This window comes from Emydura macquarii, unplaced genomic scaffold (assembly GCF_026122565.2).
Source record: "Emydura macquarii macquarii isolate MOO-44397 ecotype Brisbane River unplaced genomic scaffold, CSIRO-AGI_Emac_v2 contig_1229, whole genome shotgun sequence".
NCBI lineage: Eukaryota > Metazoa > Chordata > Testudines > Chelidae > Emydura > Emydura macquarii.
Window position 1 is genome coordinate 1164388 of NW_027131366.1, and position 24449 is coordinate 1188836.

Sequence of the window (24449 nt, forward strand, 5' to 3'; positions counted from 1 at the left end):
GGGGATCAGATGGCTGGGCTTGGGAGGTTTTAAAAAAGGTATAACTTTCCCTAAGCTTTATCCACAATCCCAGATTAGCTGGATGTGTCTGTTAAAATGATGTTAATCAATTAAGTATGTAACCCTGTTGCCATATCTGTCTAGGCCTTTGATATAGTGGTAGCAGTGGCCTTTTTATGTTGTCATTAAGCTTGAGTTAACACTCTTTGGGATGAATGGGGCAGTTCAACCCTTGTAGAACTGTAGTGTGACTGCCACAGTGCAGACTCAGTGAGATGTTGCTGCATGAAGTCATGTGTGAGAGATTGTGTTTGTGACTGTAAGATAAAAGTTTATTTTATAGAATCTGATGGGGCTCTGGTATAAGTGCTGGCATGATGCACCACCCTGTCACTAGCTTTGTTATGTGCACATGGGCATGCATACTACACCCGGCTGTGTGTGATTGTAGTGTAGTGGGACCCTTAGAGGACAATATATGTCCTCAGTTACACCCCTGGCACTCCCTCTGAAATGTTTGAAGTTGCACATGTGTATCTTGAGGCTAGAATCTGGCCCGCAGACCAAGAGAATTCTGTGAATTTCTTGGCCTAAATTATGTTCTTAGTTATAATTACAGTTGTCCAACTTCCTGGGGATCAGAGTGACTGGAAACAGAATTAGACTTAAGGCTGGGCCTTTTACCCTTGCTGGAAGATTTTCAATAATTGAATTCTTTGCAAAAACAAAAAATACATTCTCCTATTCACTACGTTTTAAAAATCCACCATACTTCCTGATCACTGTGCACCTGGTAAGTGGTGGGGTTGAACTACTCTATGCCCTGTGCCAGTCTTGACGTGTTCTGTAGTTTCATACTGATGGCAGCCTAGGCTACTCCGAACAATTTTCATGGTAATAGTGGAGACTTCAACAGTTGCTCTACTTGGGACCATATAATGAGGAATTCATGCTGTGTTCAGTGCTGAGGATTGAGGCTAGAGCTCGAAAGACAAAGGAAGGAGTCCATCACAGTTTTATTTTTCCTTAGATAAATTTTTATATAGAATATATTACAGTCAGAGTTCTCAGCTTTTAATCAAAAGGTAAGTTATTGCAATTTCATCCAGTGAATCTAACAGGAGAAGTAAAACATTCTAGAAAGCTGTCTTTAAAAAAAAAAAAAAAAAAAGAGAGAGAGAGAGAGAGAAACCCAAACAAACAGAAAATACATGAGTAAGTCACACTGCTCAGTATACAATTATCCAAAGGGTACAAGAGAGAACCATAGTGGTTAAGGGAGCACAAAATCAAGGAGGAAGCAGACGATGAGTGTAACCCAGCAAAGAGGACAGACAAGCCTGTCATTTCCTAGCAATTTTGGCTTCCTGGATGAAATGTTTCTGCTCTGTCTTTATTTTTTTATTTTCACTTTTTGAATCAGTAACTTAAAATGCAGTGTAAAAGGTTAATTTCTGGCTTTTGCCCATGTTACGAGTGGTGGAAACTTCAGCCCCGCCTCAATTCATGGAGCTTGTGGGCGACTTTCTCCAGTTCGGCTTCTATTGCGGCCAAACTTTCCAATTCTTGATCCTAAAACATCATAAATAAAAATACAAGAGATAATTACACAGCATAACTTCAGCCCTTAAGTCTTTCTTTGCATTGACCAATCCTAGAGTTTATGGTATTTATCCAAGCTTTGCAGGCGGGACACAGTACCTTCTAGTAGTGGATAACAGACTAGAAGCCAAGAGATAGAGTTCTATTTCCAATTCAGCCAGTGGCCTACTGTGTGATCTTGGTCAAATCATATCACCCCTAGGTGCCTCTGTTTAGACTATGAGCTTGTCAGGGCAGAGACTGTCTCCTGCATTGTGGTGGTGCAGCAGCACCTAATGTGTTGGGGTTTGACTCTTGGTCGGAACCTCTAGGTGCTACCTATAATACAAATATCAATATGTGTTGGGGGGATTCTCTGGTGTGTGGACATCGACCCACTGGACCCCCACCATAAGCCCTGGAGCTGCACTTTGCATAAACTGTTTTTGGCTGTGGCTTCAGATAAGTGGGAATCATCCCACCCATTCCCTTTTTTCCTGAAAATAGTGTTTCAATTAAGAATCAGGTGTGTCGTGCTCCTAGCACCTACATAAGTGCTCCTGGAGCTTTCCACTGATAAAGGAAGGCATTTAGAATACATGGATGTAGGAGTTCTGAGGCATCCAGCTGAGAATGGAGGTGATCAGAAACTCTTGTTTGGGGATTTTAATCTCTTTAAAAGAGCTAGGTTGTTCAGAGAAGCTATAAACAAGCTGGATATATTTTAATATTCATGTGCTGTACATCCCATCTCTCATTCTGAAACATAACCACAGTCTAGAAGTAGAACTGTTTGGGTTTATTTTTGGATAATGATGATTCTGGGCCCTTTGTGATGCTTTATATTTTCGAATAGGTACTATACATTAATCAGTCTTTACAGCACCTTTGAGATTTAGTTAAGTAGTACCCCTGCTTTGAGAGAAGGAACCTGAGACACAGAGGGTGGGATTCACAAACGTGCCTAACTCTTGTGGAAATCAAGGTGCCTAAATACCTGAGTGAATCCCACCACAGGGGCTACGTGAATTTGACAAGACCATGTTATAAGTCGGGGGCAGAGAGCTGTGCTCCTTCAACACAAATCAAGAACATTTTAATCTATAGGGAATTGATGCAAACAGGATAATCTTATTTACAGCACTCATCACATTAAGTTCTGCAGTACTTGCCAGGTGGAAATTAAGCCTTCCACCCTGTGTTGGTAAGTAGTATTAGGCCCCTTATGTGCTCAAATTAGTTGTCTCTGTGTGCATTGGTATTCCCATGCTTACTCAGAAAGAATGTGGTAGAGCAGGAATTGAACCCCAAACTGCTACATTCCAGTCCTAAATCTTAACTACCTAGCCCTTCCTTTCATCTTTACTTGCTACTGATTTAAAACTTGCCATTTAGAGTGACCTGCACTTATAATAATAATAAAAAAACAATCCCTTGCATAAACCGACTTCTTAGGGTATTGAAACAAAGGCGTTTGTACTTATAAAAACCTACATTACTCTATAAATGTGCTTTCATTCCTGCACAGAACAAATGGCATGAATTGCCTCCTTATACTTAGATTGCTATTTCATATGGTGCTATTTATCTCCCAGCATTTCTCAGCCTAGCTTTCTGTGTTTGTACAAGTAGAGCAGTTGCTATGCCTAGTTGTGCCTGTTTAAAAGCCATTGTTACTAAGAGATTACAGGGAAGAGATCCGTGTACAACACAAGCAACCCTTTTGAAAATGTGCTCTAAAATTGATAATGATTTTTCTAAAATCGTTCTTATGTATTCACAGCTGCTACTTTACCTGAGCATAATTTTTATAACAATTTTAAGTACACAGATTAAGCCTCCATAACTGTATAGTACTGGTCCAAATTTCAATCTGTCCTCAAATTCAACAATAGGGATTTAATCAGCAGGCTAACTTGGTACGTGCGTATCAGACCATGGGTGCATAAACACAAACCAGCTGCAAGAAGTGAACTAGGGACCTGCAGCACCAAAACATAACTGCACCAACAGAGGTAAAGAAATACCTCTAAGTAGCAGGGTCTTGTCCTTGCTAGCATCAGTTTGTGAGAGAGCGCCATATTTACATACTACGTCATGATACATGCATGTGGCTGATGCTCCATTGTTGTTGTTGAAGCCTGTTTTCCTGCTACAGCAGCACAAGGTCCTGTTGTGCTCTGGGAAGTGGGTAGCCTAAGGGGAGGAGCTACTGAAGCTGGGCTGCAACTAATTAGAGGGGACAACTAATGAAAAAACAGGAACAAGCGTGGAGGTTAAAGGAAGTAGGGAGCCCAATGGGAGTAGAGAGCAGAGAACCCCGCACCACACCTGCTGCTCCTCAAAGGGGTCTAGGGAGCCCAGTGGCTGCAGCCCAGAGGAACTCTCTCGGGATGCGGGAATGAATAGAGGAACAGAAAGAGGGCCCCCCCCCCCCCAGTTGCTGTAACGAGCATGTCAAACCTCTGCCATTAAAAATTCAAGCTTATCCTAGCTCTTCTTTTCAGTATTATATAAACAGGAGTGGCTCTACAGGGGTGGAGAGTGTGGGTAACTACCGTTATTGTTAAGGTGCTTTGCGTTCAACCCCACTTCACACAAAAGGAAAAGCACCCCACCATGCACAAGCCAACATGAATGGCCCTTTTCCTGCTGTGTTCCTGCTGCTAGCTGATGGATAGGGCACCCTAGAGTTCCTACTTCTCCAGGGGTTGTCCCTAAGACAAAGATGTTGTGAACCGTATTCCATTGCATTCCAGCCATCACTCCCTACCGCTTTACCTAGGGTAAAAATTACCTGCAACAGGAAATACCAAGGGATGTAGGGAGCTTGATTTGGGATTTACAGCTGTGAACCCACTTCTGGAGTTAAGTGCCCAAGATGGGTCAGTCCTTTTTCAAGAAAAAAAACCCAAGGAGCTGCAGGTGGCGGTGCCCCTCATTTATAACCTGAAGCCTAGTGGTTAGCGCACTCACCAACAATGGGCGAGACCTGGGTTCAAAGCGCCTTTTTGCCAGATGAGGAGCAGTGATTTGAATTTGGGCCTCCGACCACACAGGAGCGTGCTCTAGGGCCTGGGTTATAACGTACGCTGCCTGGGTGCCTCCTAGTGAAGCAGTTCATGGTGTATGAATAAACATTTACTGGAACAGATACTGCTGTCTCCCACCTATGGTATAAGAGCCCTAGCCACTGGGCTACTGAGTCCATTTCTCTCGCCCAATTACTAGGTAATGAGTTATACAACGTGGAACAGCGTCAATAGGAGAGACTGAGAACACCAGGCCCTATATTGTCCCACAGCTCAGTAAGTCGGACACTCTCCCAGGAGGTGAGAGCCTCAAATTCAAATCCCTGCAGCACCTCGGGGGGGGGGGGGGGGAGAATTGAACCTGAGTCTCCCACATGCTGAGGGAGTGCGCTAGCCATTGAGCTAAAAGCTATGTGAGGGACAAAAACCAAAGCGTTGCAGGAGGGGAATCGCTCTGCTCTGCACACCCCTGCTGTGCTTCCTGGTAGGAGGCCTCTCCCCCTCCCCCCCAGCAATGGGGCAGGCAGGGACTCCTAATTTGGGGTGAAAGCTCACATTGGCTCCTGCCCCTTTCCTGGGGGGCCAGCATGAAGTTTGCCAGGTTAGTCCTAAGCTTGGGGGGGGGGGGGTCAGAGGTCTCTCAGGGAGGGTGGGTGTGCTGCTTGGGGGGGAGCGGGGAGGAGCAGGGATGCGGGTTTGTCAGTCCCTCCCCCGGGGCAGGGGCTGGGGTGGAGGGCCCCTCATGGAAGGTACAGGGCCTGGTGGAGGGTACTAGATTCTTTTGTGGGGGTGTCCTTATGGGGCATGCAAGGGCTCTGACATTCCCTCCCCCGGGCAGGATTCGGGGGGGGGGGGGGGGACGACATGTCAGAGGTTGTTGCCACCCTCCCGAGTAGGAGGGTATGCAGGGAGGTGGTCACTCCCTCCCTGGAGCAGGGGCGCAGGATCCATAGAGGTGCCCTAGGCAGGTTGTGGTGGGGGGGGAGGCAGTCCACAGAAATACAGGTTCGGGGGGGGAGGGGGGTCCCTGTGGGAAGGTTCCTCTCTGGGAGTGCGTGGGTGAGTTGTCAGTCCCTCCTTGGGGAGGGAGGGTGGGATCCCGTGGATCTGTCAGTCCCAACCCAGGGCAGAGGCGTAAGATATACACCAGGCAGGGTGCTGGGGGGGCGGTCTATTAGTCCCACTCCAGGGTGCAGGGGGGTAGGGTCTGTCAATCAGTAAATCCAGAGGTTAGACCTATTATTGTTAGTATTAAGCCCTCTGCACCTCCCACTATAGAAATCAAACTATGCTGATGGTGCTATCTAGTGGCTCTGGCTAGGGAATAGTGGTGGGTAGCACCTCACTTGCTGAACTGATGCCAGCAGATTAGCTTCCCCCAGCTCTTGGTATCTTGGTGAAAGTTGTTACTGTTTGCTTGTTGCCTCTCAGGGGAGATGGTTTAGTCATAGCCACACGGGTGTCTTGTCACTATGGTGATTTCAAAACTGAGTTTAACAGAGCAGAGCAGACTGACTAGTGTGAAGGGGTGTTGGTTGCTTCTGGTTCAAAAGTGGTTGCACCTTGGGCTCCATCCAATTTCCTGATCTGGTGCTGCTGATTCTGTGTACGCACCTGGCCCTCAGAGTGACTCATTAGCCAGGAATTCAGGGGGCTGAAGGACAATGTGTAAATTATTACCAGGTTTTTATAAACTCACAGAGCTATCAAAACACAGCTTCTGTGGTGATGCTTTTCCTCCGCCCCTGTGCGACCACGGCAGCTCAGTCTTTTCAAAGCACTAGTGGCTTGAATAGCTTGTATGCATAAAGTTACTTGGCAACTTTCTGGTCTTAGAATGCCATTAACCAGTAAATATCAGTTTAGTTTATAACCTACTCCAAGAGCACAATGAAACATGAGCTAGGTGCGTAATGTGGGGTAGGGAAAGATGCTTTAGAAGACGACCAGGTATAGACTAGGGGTAGAGGCAGGATATCATAAAATCCTATGATCTGATCCAATGTGGCAACTATGGCTTAATTGTCTGTTCTCTAATTTCCAGGTTAAGCTTAGAAACAGTGCAGGGATGAGGGTGGAAAAGAAAGGGAAAGGTGCTATAAAGGCACCTTTTTACCTCCAGAATTCTTGGGGCCTCCCTGGCATGTGGGTGGGGAGACTTCCTGTGCTGAGGTGTTTCCTGTAGACAGTCTCCACTAACTTTCCACCTACTGGATGCTGATGGATTAATGTTAGAAGGCGTGGATTGCAACAGATAATCAGAATCCTGCTGACTTGAAAGCTGATCGAAAAACTCTACTCACAGAAGCAATTCTGTAGCAAGAGGCTAGGTCAGGCAGTAGATCACTCCTACTGAGCCAACACCTTTGCCTTATTGCTCAATTTAATCACAACTTCTAATTATTCTGGCTGGTTTATCCTTCAGTAAGTGCTCAGAATGGTTCACTAGCCCCAGATTTCCCAGTTACTGACATGGTAGAGTTTTGATGTAGAGGTAAAAACAACCAGAGTCCTATAGCCCCTTAAAGGCTAACAAATTTCTGCTGGCATAAGCTTTTGTGGGCTGCAGCCTACTTCATCAGATGCCAGAAATGGAAATCACAGATAGGAGGTATATATACACATCCAAGGGTATGAAACAACAATGGGGTCTAATCAATGGTTGTGAATAGGCCTCATCTACTCTAACTCAATTGACTTTGTTAGCACTTGCCTTCCCCATTGTTGTTTCTTACCCTTGAATGTACATATATACCTCTTATCTGTGATTTCCACTTCATGCATCTGGCGAAGTGGATTGCAGCCCACGAAAGCTTATGCCCACAGAAATTTGTTCGTCTTTAAGGTGCTACAGAACTCTCGTTGTTTTTGCTGTATACAGACTAACACGGCTACCCCTCTGGAACTTTTCATGATGTAGAGGTAGTTATACAATAGTAAACATCAGTCATTTACATTTTCCTGGTTTAAATGCAAAAATCCTAATATGTGTGGGCCAGTCTGACTTCAGCTATAGTGATGAAACTGTTAGTGCTTTGGATAAATGACAATTAAAGGCCTTAAATAGAAACAAAGGGAGGAAGAAAGTGACTACATGGTGGTGATGTTTAGCACAATATCATTCATTTCCCTTACAGACTCTCTCAATCTGAAGAAGAGCTCTGTGTAGCACAAAAGCTTGTCTCTTTCACCAACAAAAGATAGTACTTTACCCAGCTTGTCTCAGGTCAGTCAGTCACCCTGCTGCCTAGATGCATGTGAATTTACCTGACTGACATGTGCAACTACAGTAACTGTAATTGCAGCTATGTTTTTATGTATGTTTTTTGCACATGGATCTAGGTTTTGGGGGTTTTTTTTGCTTTTTTAAAAAATTTGGCCCTAGAAATCTGGATTAGGTATTTCCATCTCTCTTATAAACTATAATCTTGCAAATGCTTTTTACCTCCCCATATTTGGGATGTGCCCTTTAAAAAAAAAACAAAAAAACCTGTAACAGTAAGTTGCAGATCTTCTCCATCTGTCCCTGATTCAAAGTCTGGTGAAGTCAGTGGAAGTATTTCCAGTGACCTGAATGGGCTTTGGATCAGTCCCTGGCTAGAGGCTAATGCTACTGGATTACTGACACCAATCTGTACTATTGCACATAACACAGGTTCAGCCGTATGGCCTCATTAGATTTTAAACTTTTGGGGGGAGGGACATTTTGTTACATGTTTTTACAGCATCTAGCACAATGTGGCTACGGCCTCTAAGTGCTACCACCATACAAACAATAAAAACAACTCTAACCAGAGAAAGGATCACCAACTAATAAAACACAGCATAATAAAGTAACTGTCAGATATTCACAAAATATGGCACCTTCATAAGCCTGCCAGTGCACTTTTGATACCCTGCAAATGAGTGGATAGGTTTAAAAGAAATGCATGCACAGGTGCCACACCCACCTCTGTTCTTCTGTTAGCGCTTCCTTCTTCATCCTTCTTTTCCTCAGGCATGGCGGCAAGTGGAAACCCTCCTTCACTGCTGTCCTCCTTTGCGTGATGCTTCCATGACCTTCTCATATCCTCCTCTGGGTTACGAAAGTCGTACTTGTGAGACCTGAGGGACATTTTCATGGATCTATCTGGTTCTTCGCCACTGTCATTTTCCTCCACGCGCTTCTTGGATGTCAGCTGCTTGCCCAGCTCATCCATTTTGTTCCATCTCCTGGAATCTTCCCATTCTTTGGAGGACTCCTCCTCCACTTCCTCGCTTTTGATTTCCCTGGGATGGAAGGAGTCCTCTGTCTGCATTGCTTCGTCCTCTGACCGATGTCTCCCTCCTTTCAGCCCAGGGGATTTCTCTTCCTCTTCAGAGCTCTTCACACCTTTGCCAAAGCCCAAAGCATCTCTGTTATCTGGAGCATTTAATGAACATAATGACAATGCAATGGGGTTTAGATTAGTTAGACCCAGTCTTTGAAGCAAGCAAGCATTATTTCTTACTGAATCACTCTATGTGAACTGACTGACATGAGGAAGCAACAGAGTCATAGACTTTAAGGCCAGAAGGGACCATTATGAATGTCTAGTGTGACCTCTTGTATACATCACAGGCCACCCGAAAATACAGCTAATCATTCCAACATGCAGGAGAAGACACATATGCACTGCAATACAGATGTCAGAGATGGAGCCCATAGTATTAAGAAACTTTTAAAAAGCCTGAAAAGCCAAAATAAATGTAAAAGCTCTTTGAAAACTGACCAGTCACATCGTAAGGCTCAGAGTGAAGTAAAAGATGGGCAGATTTACAAAGGTATTTCAGTGTCTAAAGACACAGACAGGGGCCTAGTGGGGTTTATGTATAATTGCTGGTTGGAGTTATGATCCTAACATGCTTAGGCACATATGGAAATCCCACTAGGCACCTAGCTGCACTTTTAGGCCTCTAAATCTCTTTGTAAATCTGGCCAGGAGCTCTCCATTTGTCAAAGAGCACAAAATGAATGAGATGCATAGGACATCATGTGAGATACATACCACCTTCCCTCGGAGTCTCATCCTCAGTTGAGCCAAGTATCGTATCTGCTTCCGTAGGGTGCTCGTCTTCCAGGGTGCCTCTGCCGTCATCCTCTTCATCAGTATGCTCTTGTAGAGTCTCCCCTTCCTTGTCTTGGCTCTCTTCCTGGCCCTTTTTGGAAATCTGCTTCTCTTCCTGAAGCTCCTGACTTCCATTGGTTCCCTCAGGCTGCGCCTCTTCACTCTCTTGGAGCTTGTGCTCAGAGCGCTCATCCTCTCGGAGGCCGTCATTGCTGTGGTTGTCTAAAGCATCTTCCCCAGGCGATTCTTCAGCCTCGCTGAGCTCCTTGCTCTCAAATTCTTCTGCATTCTCCTTGTCATCTTCAGGGCCAGCTTCACGTGGCCTTGGCTCCTTCTCTTCCAGTCTGCTTTTCTCATCCTCCTTGGACTCCTCCCTCTCACTGTTCTGCTGGCTTCTCTCTGCCTCTAGCTCAGCAAAGGAGGCTTTGGGTTCCTCAGCAGCAATTTCCTTTGATTTATCTGTAGTGTCAATATGGCAAAAATATTAGCTCACTTTAGAAATCTATTTCACAGATTAGGAGGCTTCTTACCGATCTCTGGGCCCAATTCAGAAAAATCACTTAAACAGATGTTTAACTTTAAGCACATGAGCAAGTCCATCCTTTTAACAAAGCACTTAAGTATATGTTGAACTTTAGGCCCCATGATGTCTACTGTACTGACTCATGGGTGGAATGAATGATAAACGTGCTTAAATCCAGCTGTTATTCAGTATAATAGACATCAATGGGACTACTCACATGCTTAAAGTTAAGTATGTGCATAAATGCTTTGCTGAAGCAGAGCCTATATTACTACCTAGTCTCAGAAGATAAACCATCTATGCGCTTGAGATTAAATATAAAATAGAAAGTCTTAGAATGATATTCATGCTGTACATTTAATATAGCACTGCACATGCTCAAAGACCTGTGCAAAGACTGGCTAATTAATTCTCTCAACCACCCTAAGAGCTAGGGAAGTATTATTCCCACATTATACAGATGGGATTAGTGTAACTTGGATAAGGCTGCTCAGCCAGTCAGGAGCAGCTACTGATGGCCAATGTGTTTTATTGATTTATTATTGTTCACAATGGGGCTTGAATCTCAGCTGGGGCTTAGGCACCACTCTGATAAAAATAAGTGAACAGTCATATTTTAAGAGCAAAAGAAAGAAGAAGAGGGAAGAGAAGCGAGAAAAGTAGAAATGAGATCAAAGTAAATGGACATAAAGAGAGAGAATAGAAGTGGAAGGAGAGAGATAGCAAATGGAATGAAGCAATGCCAAAGAAAAGCTTTAAGGTGAGTAATTAATGTATTCAAGCTCCTACATTATAGTATATACTTCTGGCAGAAAAGTGGCACTGAAATGACTGGCTGCTTTCTCAGAGGGTGAGAGGGTCAGGGTCAGGAATCTGCACACTGATTGTGTCCTTTGGGCTGGAAGCGTGCACAAACCAGCAGCTTAATTTTTTCAGTTTGGTTTAAATGAAAGGCTGATGGCTGGATCCTGAGCTCAGTGGGAGCAGGAACAAGCCTTGATGATGGAAAGCACTCTGTCCCCTCAGTTTTGTTTGAATACATTAGACTTTACAACAACCTAATCTACTGAGATGGTCAGTTACCATAAACAAATGACAGCCAGAGGCGCTTCGCTGCTGAATGCAACAGCTCAGAGCACTGCATAGAATGGAACAACAAAGCTTGGTGAATAAAAATAGCTTACAGAACACATGAGAAAGCACATTCACAAAGTTAGATACTGGCAAGATCTTACTTTGGAATCCATTCTGTACTGAACTATATTTGCAGCAAACTAATCCCACACAGGCACTATCTTCTTCTGTTATGGAAAAAAGAAGGCACTGAGCCAGAATGACCAAAAGTCTCATTTCACTTCTACTGGGGCAATTCCAGTTAATCAACAGGATTGGACTGGGGGAAAATAATCACAGCTGAGTTTCGTCTGTTTTGGGACCCTACATTTGTTCATGCATCCAAAACTCCTATGGACTTCAAGGGATACATGACCTGGCCATGAACGTTTTAAGTGCTCAGATACAATGATGAGGGGGGGCAGCATGAAAACATAGCCAGATGCATAGAGCTAATAAGGTAGAATATTAGAGGATGGTGATCACATTTTTCATCGTGGGACTCACCTGTCACTAATTTTAATACTGAAAATGGCAACAGGATGACAAATCAGTGTCTATCATGACCTAGAATTTTTCCAGTTATTAGGGCTCAGAAATGAAATGTTTCCTAAGCCATTAATTAATTCCAAAGCAAACCCAAGGTCGCTAGTCTTTTCAGCAACAACAACAACAAGGCTAAAATGTGAAACAGATGTATGCATCAAGGCTGTTAGAAAGAACATCCCTGTTTACTGTACTGCATGGATTTCCTGGGGGGGTTAGGTTGACACTAACCTCTTTGCATGTTCTTGTCGTTCTGGCTTTCAAGGACTTCCGAAAGTTCATCTTCAAAACCACTGTTTTTCTTCTGCTGCCAGGTTCTTTCATTGGCACCTGTGTCAAATGAGGAGGGGTCAAAAAGCAACATTCTCCTCTATATTTTCCAAGAGCTGTGTTGGGAAAACAGTTTCAGTACATTTTTCAATACTAAACTCTGACAATAAAAAGCTGGAATGAGAAAAATGAGTTAAGTAGGAGCTACGTGAACCAACTGTAATAACAATGCTTCAGCAAAGTACATCATTGTGCAAGCCAGTGCATTTGGAGACAGATGATTCCTAAGCAACCATAGACATTTAATGGGAAAAAAGACACTTGTAATGCTGAAGGAGACATACGGGTGGGAGTGGACAGAAAAATAGATGTTGAATTGCAATGCAGTTAGTCCAGCAAAGCACTTAAGGATGTACTTATTTTAAGTGTTTGAATAATCCCACAAGAGCTTTGCAATTCTCCATCTGTGAATTACCTACTTCCACCATCATACAAGGAGCACCCAGTATATGTGTACCTGTTCCCTTCTCAGTACTTGCTGTCCTCACTATGAAACACACTTGCTCCTCCCCCATGCATGCTCCTCTCCCCTTTGATGTATCAGCTGCCACCAGAGGCCCGATATGCCTGATACTTCCAGTGAGAAGATAAATAGTGATTCCTTCCCAGTGTGTTTTACAACTCACTTATTTTACAACTCATTGAAGAAGAGAGGCAAGGAGGGGTATTTATTATGACATAGTGTTTGTATTACATAGTGTCCAAAAGGCCCATCCCCAGCCAAGATCATGGTCCCATTGTGCAAGGGGCTGTATAAACACATGGACACAGTCCTTACTACAAAGAGATTCCAGTCCAAATAGACAAAGAGGACAAAGGGTAGGAGAAAGGAAGTCTCATTTCCCAGATAGGGCTGTAAGGTTCAGAGACATGATGTGACTTGCCCCTGGAAAAAAAGTGGTCAGGAAGTCTGAGGCAGACCAAGGAATTGATCCCAGAATTCCTAAGGCCTAAGCCAGTACCTCAGTCACAAATCATAACACCCAGCTTTTCTGTAGTGCGTTTCATTGGAGCAACCTTCCTCTCCAGTCATGGCCTCTCCAATCCCAAGTTAGCCCCTGCCTCCAAATCTTTGTAGAAGGAAACAGGCCAGTTTTTTCAGAATGGCACCCCATGGGGGAAAATCTCTGTGTAGCATGAAGGCCAGAGGGACTGAATCATCTAGCTCAGCTGGTCAGGGTGTCCATGCAGCTGGACTGTTGCTGCTGCCACTGACTCCTCTTCACAAATAGGGATTTGGGCCAGTAGATCAGCACTTTGCAGGGACCCACTAGTCATATTCCTGGCTCACCCACATCCCTCCTCTCTTTGGTGAGCTATGGCTGAGATCTCTGTGGTAGGCATTGAGGGCAGGTCAATACTTCTTTTTGCCCCCTCTGCACAGCTGACACTTTGCTTTTAAGCTGCTTTGGGGCACACATGGGGTTGGTTTGTGCTTGAATGTAACCCAGGATCTCCCTCTGTCATCCGCCCATTCTCCTTTTTGTTTGTTCTCTCCCTGTCTGGTGACTTCATGGTTTCTCTTCTGAGTCAGGTCATGTTATCCCTGGTCATCCAAAGCACACCTCAGGGCTGCATTGCTACTTCTTAGCAGGGCTGTGTGAAATACTGGCAATGAAATTCCAGAGCCTCAACACTCAGCATCCCTTACGGACAGTAAATGAACAAATACAAGAATTACATGCTGCTTCTTTTACTGTGATGTCATAGAATCACAGAGTTGGAAAGGACCTCAGGAGGTCATCTAGTCCAACCCCCTGCTCAAAGCAGGACTAACTTCAGCTAAATCATCCCAGCGAGGGTTTTGTCAAGGCGCAGCTTAAAAACCTCTAAAGATGGAGATTCCACCGTCTCTCTAGGTAACCCATTCCAGTGCTTCACCACCCTCCTAGTGAAAAAAACTTTCCTAATGTCCAACCTAGACCTCCCCCACTGCAATTTGAGACCGTTGCGCCTTGTTCTGTCATCTGCCACCACCGAGAACAACCTAGCTCCATCCTCCCTGGAACTCCCTTTAAGGTAGTTAAAGACGGCTATCAAATCCCCCCTCATTCTTGTCTTCTGCAGAAGAAACAAGCCTAGTACCCTCAGCCTCTCCTCACAAGTCTTGTGCTCCAGCCCCCTAATCATTTTTGTTGCCCTCCGCTGGACTCTCTCCAACTTGTCCACATCCTTTTTGTAGTGGGGGTGGGGGGCCCAAAACTGGACACAATACTCCAAATGCGGCCTCACCAATGCCGAATAGAGGGGAATGATCACTTCCCGCGATCTGCTGACAATGATCCTACTAATGCAGCCCAATATGCTATTAGCCTTCTTGGCAACCAGGGCACACTGCTGACTCATATCCAGCTTCTTATCTACTGTAACCCCCAGGTCCTTTTCTGCAGAACTGCTGCCTAGCTCATTGATCCCCAGTCTGTAGCTGTGTATGGGATTTTTCCATCCTAAGTGCTGGACTCTGCACTTGAACTTCATCAGATTTCTTTTGGCCCAATCCTCCAGTTTGTTTAGGTCCTTCTGTATCCCATCCCTACCTTCCAGGGTATCATCTACCACTCCCCCTAGCTTAGTGTCATCTGCAAACTTTCTGAGGGTGCAATCTACCCCATCCTCCAGATCATTAATGAAGATGTTGAACAAAACCGGCCCCAGCACCAACCCCTGGGGCACTCCGCTTGTGACCGGCTGCCAGCTAGACATGGAGCCATTGATCACTACTCGTTGAGCCCTATGCTCTAGCCAGTTCTCTATCCATTTTATAGTCCATTCATCCAACCCATACTTCTTTAACTTGCTGATAATGTTGGTGATAAAATGTCGGCTTGAGCTCATACCCAAATGTTGTACTAAACTTGCGTAACGCCAACACGCTAGTCATTGCCAGGTGGGATCAAACCTAGGATCTTTGACACTTAGTGTACAAGCCTCTACCGCATGAGCTAAAAGCCACAGGCTGCTTAGTGAAGGTTCTAGCAGTATCATCAATCTCTAGCTGGGCGAGATGCTACTGGTCCTTCTTTGAGCAGGGGGGTTGGTTTAGATGTTCTCCTGGGGTCCCTTCCAACCCTCATTCTATGATAGAGCGCCACACCAAGCAGGCATGGGTTACACTTGTACCTAACAGTGGCAGAAGGAAGCATTTTGCATCCACACAAGTAATGTGCTGAGAAGGGGGAAAAATGCTCAACTAGGCTCTTTCCAATTAGAACGCTTTGGGAATTTATTTACTCTGGAGCATTTTTTGCCAGCAAATTGTGGCAAAGTATTGCTATGCATGCCTACTCCCCGCTTTGCTGCTTCTGGCCAGAATAATTTCACAGAACTTGAATCCAGTGGGATCCTGTTTGGACACAGACGTCTTTTGTTGTGACTAACTTACTAGTCAGTGATTGTCACTTCAAATAGTGGGAGCGAATCTGCATTCTTCATGCACTGATATCAATAGGAGTTCTGCTAGCCTGGGCCCTCCAGGCCCACTTTCTGAATGGATGAAATTCACCCATGATGTAGAGGACCCGAAAAGCCCTATGTGCATGACTTAAACGCTGCATTGTGGTTGCATGGGAGGAGAGGCAGAGACAGCCATGCATACCAGTCAGGGGTCTGCGTACCTGCTCTGCACCACTCAGTGGGAGTGTCCAAGGTCATATAGACAGAGCCAGGACTGGAACTCACATTACCCGGATTCTCTGGCTCGCTGGGGTTGAGCCCAGTTGCAGAGGACAGTGATGCGGGTGGCTTGGGGGAGAGGTCACAGAATCCCAACCTAGTGCTGTAGAGGAAATAAAGCTCCATAGAGGAAACAGCATTGCAGGCCCACAGCATGACCCCAGGCAGTGGTTGATGGATTTCAACACTCCTGCTTGCACACCAGCAGCTGATTACTCAAGTGCTCTAGGCTCTCCGCTGTCGAGCCCCATTTCTCCTGACATGCTGTTCAGAGGGATAAGAATTAATACTTAATGCTTGGAAGTCCTCCTTAAACAAATGAAACATACAGCGTTTAAGAGTGGAAAAAACCCTCACTGACTTCAGTGAGCTTTGGATCCAGACCCTATACGGCAGCACTTCATGATCAGCAGATATTGATTTGGTCAAAGTTCAATTTTATTTCTAATTATAAATGTTGTTTTTGTTTAAATAAGCCATAGTGTTTGCCTTATGCATCTGCCATCCATAAAATAATTGTCTTTCTTGGCTAAGTTATACTGTCATTTACACTGATGTAAACCTGAAGTAATTTAATTGGCTTCAGTGGAGTCAATCTAGGTGTACACATGTGTAACTGACAGCAGAATTTGACCTTTGAGTTTATAGTCTTATTTGTTGGAAACCCTGATAGAAAAGTTTTCAGTTTTATAAAGTTATATGTAGTACATTTATATGACTCAGAAATAATGTACATTGAGTTAAAAAAGTTGCCAGGGGCTATAATTTATTAACACCCTCCTCCCAGTTTAATTGTAGCAGAACGGTACCTTGAACTGCAAGTTCTTGAAGCTCCTTCAGTAAATTTTGATGACGAAGGATTGAAATGATCCTTTCATCTGCAACAGAAGATTCTTGTTATAAATTTACTACAGCAAAGCAAATGTTCTGTTCCTGTGCTCCTTTAGCTAGTCAGTTTATTTGCTGAATTTGCTCATAATTGTGAAGACCCACCAAAAATCTATTAAATTAAAAAAAATTATGAGGTTTTTAATTTCATGCAAGTGACCCCAAACTTCAGCTTCAATGAAATCCAAGCTATGACTGTAGCACAAGAGCTTCATTGCCAAAGGCTAAATTGGTAACTAGATCTTTTATAATTAAACAGATACTCAATATTTTATGAGACCATGGAAAAATGTCTCTGTACCTCCTCTGAGAGTTTCTAGACATTCCTGGCTGATTGGCAGTGGGCTTGGCTTTGATAAAGTATCTGAAATGACCTCTACAATGCACTTCATCACCTAGAAAGATACAAACATACAGATTAAAACAGCTCTCATCTTGGCTTTCTTTATGACCCATGCTAAATGAAAAAGATCATAGGCCAAATCCTACACACATTTACATTAGTTCCACAATAGGTAGACTGGGAGCTTCTGTCCTCCTGGTATCAGAATACAGGGGACAATCAATGAAATTAAAAGATGTGAAAGTAAAAAAAATGATAAAAGTAGATCTTTATGAACACAACATGTGAATAAACTGTGGAACTCATTGCCACAGGAAGTCATTGAGGCCAAGAATTTAGCAATATTCAAAAAAGGATTGGACATTTATATGAATATCAAGAATATCCAAAGTTATAATTAACAACAACAAATTTAGGAGAAACTATTAAACCTTGTGCTCCAGGGCTTATGCCAATTACTAACTCTTAGAGCCCAGGATGAGGCCTGTGTGGGAGCAGATTGTCCCTCACCTGCCTACTGTGAGGTTCTTACACCTTCCTATGAAGCATCTGGTGTTGGCCACTGTCAGAGACAGGCTTCTGGACTAAGGCTCTGGGATGCTACAGTAATACAAATGCTACTAATAATAGATGGCTTGGGTCTGATCCAGTCTGGCATTCCTATGTTCCCATTTACATCAATGTAACTGAGAAGAGAATTTGGCACCATTTCTGTATCACTGATCTGTTAAACATAAATCAGACAATGGGCTTGATTCTCCTGTCACACAAGTGTAGCTCCATTGGTGTCTCTGGAGTGAGACCTGATTAATATTGATGTGAGAGGAGAATCAAGGCTGAAGATTTCAAAATACAAGTAGAACAAATGTACCAACTGCCTGTGGGTCCATTGCATTTGGAAAACCCAATATCTGGGTACACAGTAGTATGTTTGTGTTTGAATTAAGTAATTGGGAAAGTAAGGAATGATAACATTGGTTTGAATCCAACAGTATTTACACAGTGCAAAGACCTATCCTACAGTCCTTACTCGTGAAAATTTCCTTTTCCTTTAATTTCCCAGATATAGATTGGAGGACAAGGGCTATTAAAAATGGTAGGGTCCAGATATTCCTGGATGTGATAACTGACAGAATTCTTCACCAAATAATCAATGAACCAACAAGAAGTGATGCCATTTTACATTTAGTATTGGTAAGTAGCAGGGACCTCATAGAAGAGCTCTTTGTACAGGACATCCTTGGTTCACATGATCATGAGCTAATTTGTTTAAAACTAAATTGAAGGATAAACAAAAATAGATCCAGAACTAGGGTCCTTGATATCTAAGGGCAAACTTAAATAAATATATATATATATATATATATATATATATATATATATATATATATATATATATATATATATATATATATATATATATAAAGGGCATTAGTTAGGGAAGTGAACTGGACTGAAGACTTCAAGGATCTGAATGTGGAGGAGGCTTGGAATTAGCTTCTGCAACTTTAAGTCAAAGCTATCTGAAGTCTGCACCCCAAGCAAGGTGAAAAAATTTGTAGGGAAGGTTTGCAGACCAAGCTGGAGAAGCAAACATCTGAAACAGGTTATCAAGAGAAAGCAGAAAGCCTACAAGAAATGGAAGTTGGGATGGATCAGCAAGGAAAGTTTCCTTTTCAGGGTCAAAAAGTGTAGGGAAAAAGTGAAAACTGCCAAAAGCCAAGCAGAATTGGATCTTGCGAAAGAAATTAAAACCAACAGTAAAAGGTTCTTTAGCTCTATAAATAAAAAGAAAACAAGGAAAGAAGAAGGGGAACCACTAAGCACTGGGAATGGGGTAGCGATTAAAGATAACCTAGGCATTGCCCAACACCTAAACAAATACTTTGTCTCAGTGTTTAATAATGGCAATGAAGAGTTTAGGGGTAGTGGTAGGGTGGCTAATGGCAATGAGGAAGTTACCACATCCAAGGTGTAAGTCAAACAAACAGTTTAATGGGACCAAACTGGGGGTGGGAGGGCAGATAATCTCCATCCAAGAATATTAAAGGAACTGGCACATGAAATAGCACGGATTTTTAACGACTCTGTAAAATAGGGGTCATACCTGACTGGAAAATAGCTAATATAGTACATTTTAGTAACAGGAAACTATAGGCCCATTACTTTGACCTCAAATGCACGCAAGGTCTTGAAACAAATTTTGAAAGAGAAAGTAGTTAAGGACATAGAGGTACAGCATGGGGCACAGGTCACTTGCTGGTTTAAACTAGAATAAATGGTGGATTCCCTGTAACTTGAAGTCTTTAAATCAGTGGTTCCCAGCCTTTTTGTCTCGAGGGCCACAAATATAATTTTTATAACCAGTCTCTGCCAGCAGCCCCCTTTCCCCTCCCACTGCAGCCAGAGGGAAGGAGTTCAGTGAAGAGGATCTCCTGTCCCCCCGGGTGCAGCAAGGAAACCGGGCGCTCAGTCTAAGTTTCTAGGCAGTGGCTCCCTTCTGCAGCCAGGGGGATGGGAGATCAGTACTCCCTTCCCTCTGGCTTCAGCAGGGACCCAGTGCCTAGGGACCCAGGCAGAGCGCTTTGCTCTCTGCTGGAGCCCGGGGAGGGGAGCAATGATCTCCCATCCCCTTGGCTGCAGCAAGAAGCCTGCGCCAGCAACGTGCTCCGCCTGGGTACTTAGGCATTGGCTCCCTTCTGCAGCTAGCAGGAGGGCAGCCGCGTGGCCCACGGGCCATGGGTTGGGAATCATTGTTTTAAATCATGATTTGAGGAGTTCAGTAACTCAGCCAGAGGTTAGGGGTTTATTATAGGAGGGGTTGGGTGAGGTTCTGTGGCCTGTGATATATAGGAGCTCAGAATAGATGATCAAGATGATCTCTTTTGGCCTTAAAGTCTGTACGTCTGTATAACTTATAAAGCAGCTTGTAAAGCACACTGGGGTGAGAACTGCTAACTGAAGAAGAAGAGACTCTGGCTGGGCCTCATATTAAAGAAGAGAATACAATTAATCCTTGAGAAAAAATGTATGGTAATGTTCTAAATGACTGCTCATCTCTTCATAGCCTGAAATTCTCTCTTTTCAATTTCGTCAGGCTAACCTTCTAAAAGTCTTAATCTCTTAAACTGTACTACTTATAAGAGATTCAGACTATGGTGACTGCACAGTAAATTCACACTAGTCAGCAATTTCCAGGTGCCAACAATATTGCTTCTTCAAGCAATCAGATGTATTAATTTATCAGATAAGATGGCTGAACTGTTCACAATAGCTAATTTCTTTCAACCATTCGATTTTGCAGATCAAAGGGATTTCAGAAAGGGATAACAAATCTTCTTGTAAATACTTTTACTGTTTGAAGGGATTGTTTGCTAAACTAGAAAGATTACCCAAAACATATAACATAATGAAAATAAAATAACTTCTATGCTTCCTTTGGTATCGGTCTCCTTTATGCCAAGCGATCCATTAATATTAATTTTAGGTGTGCTAACACACATCACTCACCCACTAAACAAGACAAAGAGGCAGATTCTGACACCCTTTCTCATGCTGAATAGCACCTTACTTCATAAGTAGTCCCATTGAAATCAATGGGACCTGTGAAGTAAAAATACCAGAATCTGGCCCAAAGAAATGTATTCATATTTTGTGGTTATATATCATCATCATTTTCTACGTCTTACAGTTATATTTTATTTCCCAAAGGAACCCAACATGCTTACCAGGCTGATTTACACCTACACATATTTTATACTTGTACACATGCATTGAGATGCACTTCACTCACCACAGAAATGCAGCCCCCTCTGGGTAGAACTTGGCAGCTGTTAATGGGACAGTCATGTAGTCCTCACCTCAGGCAAAACAACCAATGGAGTCAATGAGAGTTTTGCCTGAGTAAGGTCTGCAAGTTCAGGCTCTAATATTTGCACTGGAACACTACACTACATTCTAGGTCAGGAAGGGAAGAAGAATACAATTTCCAACTGAAAGTAAATTAAGGCAGACAAAACATAATTACTCAGACTGGAATTTCTCCATAGATATATTCTAAGTATGATCATGGAATTAAACTCTTAAAAGGTCCCATTCTACCTACTCTACCTACAAAGAAGAAAATCCCATTGAAGGGATCAGGTCCTTAGAAGGAGCGGAACAAGGATGAGACCCTTTGAAATATTTTCAGCAACAAAAAGGCCTTTAAAGTGGGAAATACTGGACTTCTAGGGGCCTGGAACTGATGAACGACCAGGAGTATTTCAAATGTTTGAAGACGTTATGGTCAGACTCTCAGTGGAAGTCACTTTGCATTAAGAAAACATACCTCACGATAGAGGGAGTCCTCTTTGGAATAGCTTTCAGTGCTCTACTCCCATTGCCCCCGACTGCAAGTACAGAAATTTTATTCCACTTCTCTGAGCCAACATCAAGAACTGGGAACACAGGGCAAGTTTAAGACAACATGGCCAACAGAATCCAACAATGGATGCTTTGATTGTGCAGAAACTTCTAAGTCTTACACCATGGGCAGGTTGAAGAGGTTTCTATTTATTCTGGAACTTGAGGAGATCAAGAATTTTCATATTAAACTAGAATTTTGTATGTTTCATACCAATGTGATGGTAGCATAATTATTCACCAAGGACTTGATCCAATTCCTTCTAAAGTTAATAGAAACTGGGCCGGCGGTGGTGGTGGGGATGGAGGTGCTGGATCAGGTTCCAATGCAAGAACTGGGATCATGAACAAGCAGAGCTCTTGGGGATAAATTCAGCCTTGGTGTAACCCCATTAACTTCTATGGAGTTACACCTACCTTCTGGACTTAGCCCTTTAATCTTAAACCATTTGAAAATGGGCACTTCACACAGATGGTGCACTTAGCTTTGGGAAAGCCATCACAAAGCAGACTCAGAAAATCACCCATTACAGTAGCGGAGAAATAGTGGGTTTAATAGGCTTCCTCAGATGGTAACCACTGAAGTAGTCTGTACAGCACAGCATACTAGAAAATGTTTATCTGTTCCTTACCCAGCCGTGTAACCTTTTACAAGTACAATAATTTGAGCCAGCAAGGGGCCCTAAGACAAGACTCGGACAATAGCTCATGAATGCAGCAAGGCATTTGCTATCAGCTTAGCTCACAGCATTGCCAGTAGGTGAGGAGTTCTAAACAGAGCAGCAACAAGGCTCCAGGTTCCCGTCTGTCACATGAAGGAGGAGGAGTTTTTTCTTGTAGCACTTACACTGTAAGTAACAGTGATGATGAATGATGGAGTACAAGGGAGCTAGCATGGAGATTGACAGGAGCTTCCCCCCCCACTGTAAGGAAGAGGGGAAGATCCTTTTGTGGCTTGTCCTTGATAGAAGATTTTGATGAACAAAGGCATTCAACAGGCAGAGGATGAGGACTGGCATTTCTGCTCCATTAGCAGTTATTAGAGAAGTGTAATTAGTTAATTTGAGAGATACATTAGTCTGAAAATGTACACACTTGAGTGTTAGAGAATTTTTGACTGCATCTCTCTCACAGGTAGGCAGAGGTATGTGCATGAATAGGTAGGTAATTATACACATATACATGCATATGTGAGTATGTACATAGATGCCCACACGTATCTCTATTATGTACCAATACACGTATGATATGCATGGATATATACATGTGGGTGTGCACGTAGAAGGAAAGATTAGCAAAGCAAATCAAGATATCTGAAGAAAGATTAACAGCCAGAAAAAAAGGGAGACCTCTATTTGTAAAACATGCATATGTGCACCGGTACAAAGGGGTTACATTTTCAAAAATGCTTATTTTCTAATTTTTCTGTGTCTTGTTCACAGGCACTCTATTAAATTACCTTTTCTAATAACATGGTTAGTTAGTTAAGACCTAAAGTAACAGCAGTCTTCAATATGTGTTCCAGCAACAGCACGCTGAAACCCTTTAAAAGAAACAAGGATGCTCCCGGTGTGTTTATATAAGCAGTCAGGCACAATGTAACTGGAAAGCTAGTTCCTTGACCAATGACACTCTCCAGAGAAGCTCCTTTGTCTGTCGCTGAATTTACCAGGGGATTGACAAAAACCACCAAAGCACAAAGTTTGAATTACGCATAAAATGTAAATCCAAAAAGAGGAGCAGATAATGCAGTGGGAAAAAATCTTTGCCCTAAAAAGAAATGGTTTATAAATGTCCCATTAACATTTCAATTCCTGTTTCCAATAATGCTTCTAGACAGATAAAAGAGAGCGACCTCCCTCCGGTTTCTTGAATTAATAGCAAACTAGACATCAACACTCCTACCTTGAACAACACGATTTCAGAGCTTACCTTAGTATCCCCTTTATTCGTTGGATTTGTTACCGGGAGCGAAATGACTGTAAAAATCAAAAGAAGGAAAGGACAGCTGGTTAGTCTGCATTGCCAGCCAACGCACGGCTCGGGGAAGGCAGGCAGAGCAATCCAGCTGTGCGGAAAATGTTAGCAGAGGGATGGCATCTCGGGCTTGATTTTCGACCATAAACCACAAGCGCTTATTACATAAGGGCTTCACCGATCGCCTGTGCTTGGACTCTAAATAGGGTCTGGGTTCGGGTTCCGCCCCGAGCTGTAAACCGGCTCCCGGAGCCAATGAAGTCTGCGGGGCTGCAGCCGAGACTGTACAAGGGGCGAAGGCTCCGCAACCATCAGCCCCAGAGCGGCGGGGCAGGACTTGGCCGACGCCGCCTCTCCTCGCCAGGCTGATGGGATGAGTCCGGCCAGGCAGGAGCGGGCCTTGTCCATCGCTCGCCTAGGGGCGGCGAGGGCGAGACAAGCCCCGCTCCCGAGCGAGGGACGCCTGAGCCGGTGCTCAGCCAGGGTGAGCGCAGGGCCCCGCCGGCGGCGCCGACCTTGCAGCTTGCGGGACCCGGGGCACTGCCATTTCCCACCCACGCGGGGGCTCATCGTAGCGCCCCGGAGACGAAGGCGCCTTTCGCTGGCTGCCGCCCGGCAAGGCTGGGGGCGAGCACCGGCGACAGCCCCCTCCCCTGTCCCGCCTTTGCTGCAGGCCGGGGCGCCGCGGAGCCAGCCGAGCCGCCGGCCGAGAGGCTCTGTCCTTGGTGCTGAAAGGACAGTCGCTGCGGAGGGGCGTCCCGGGCAGCCTCCCTCGGCCCGGGGCCAGCTCTCGGCCGCAGCCCCTGGCACCCGCCTCCCTTCCCCGCACCTACCCTGCGCCGCCAGAAGCAGGACAGCGAAGCCTCCTCTGCAGCCCATGGCGCTGGCTGGCCGGGGTGAGGCGATGCGCTGGCGGACGGCAGGTAAGTAGGGGCTCCTGGCGTGGAGGGGCG

The 24449-nt window shown here is 44.3% G+C and overlaps 1 protein-coding gene across 4 annotated transcripts; it reads right to left on the bottom strand.

The window, feature by feature from the left end:
- Positions 1–922: 922 nt before the first annotated feature.
- Positions 923–24449, bottom strand: CHGA (chromogranin A). 4 transcript variants are annotated; one of them, XM_067547052.1, is made up of 8 exons: positions 24330–24449; positions 23452–23498; positions 17074–17167; positions 16694–16762; positions 12114–12212; positions 9641–10159; positions 8564–9015; positions 923–1572 (listed from the first exon to the last, which is right to left on the bottom strand). In XM_067547052.1, the coding sequence occupies exons 1-8, from the start codon at positions 24373–24375 to the stop codon at positions 1489–1491; spliced, it is 1410 nt and encodes a 469-aa protein (XP_067403153.1). In that variant the 5' UTR covers positions 24376–24449; the 3' UTR covers positions 923–1488. The 4 variants fall into 4 exon arrangements, with proteins under 4 accessions (XP_067403153.1, XP_067403155.1, XP_067403154.1 ...); XM_067547054.1 differs by lacking the exon at positions 923–1572 and adding an exon at positions 5945–6267; XM_067547053.1 differs by lacking the exon at positions 923–1572 and adding an exon at positions 6694–6830 and having other exon boundaries at positions 8564–8985.

Bases quoted from the DNA above. Each gene is read 5' to 3' on its own strand.
- CHGA (XM_067547051.1), bottom strand. From the start codon at position 24,375: ATGGGCTGCAGAGGAGGCTTCGCTGTCCTGCTTCTGGCGGCGCAGG. The intron at 23,499-24,329 runs GTAGGTGCGGGG...TGATTTTTACAG, and splicing joins CCTGCTTCTGGCGGCGCAGG to TCATTTCGCTCCCGGTAACA. The intron at 6,831-8,563 runs GTGGGTGTGGCA...TTAATCCATCAG, and splicing joins GCGCTAACAGAAGAACAGAG to CATCCAGTAGGTGGAAAGTT.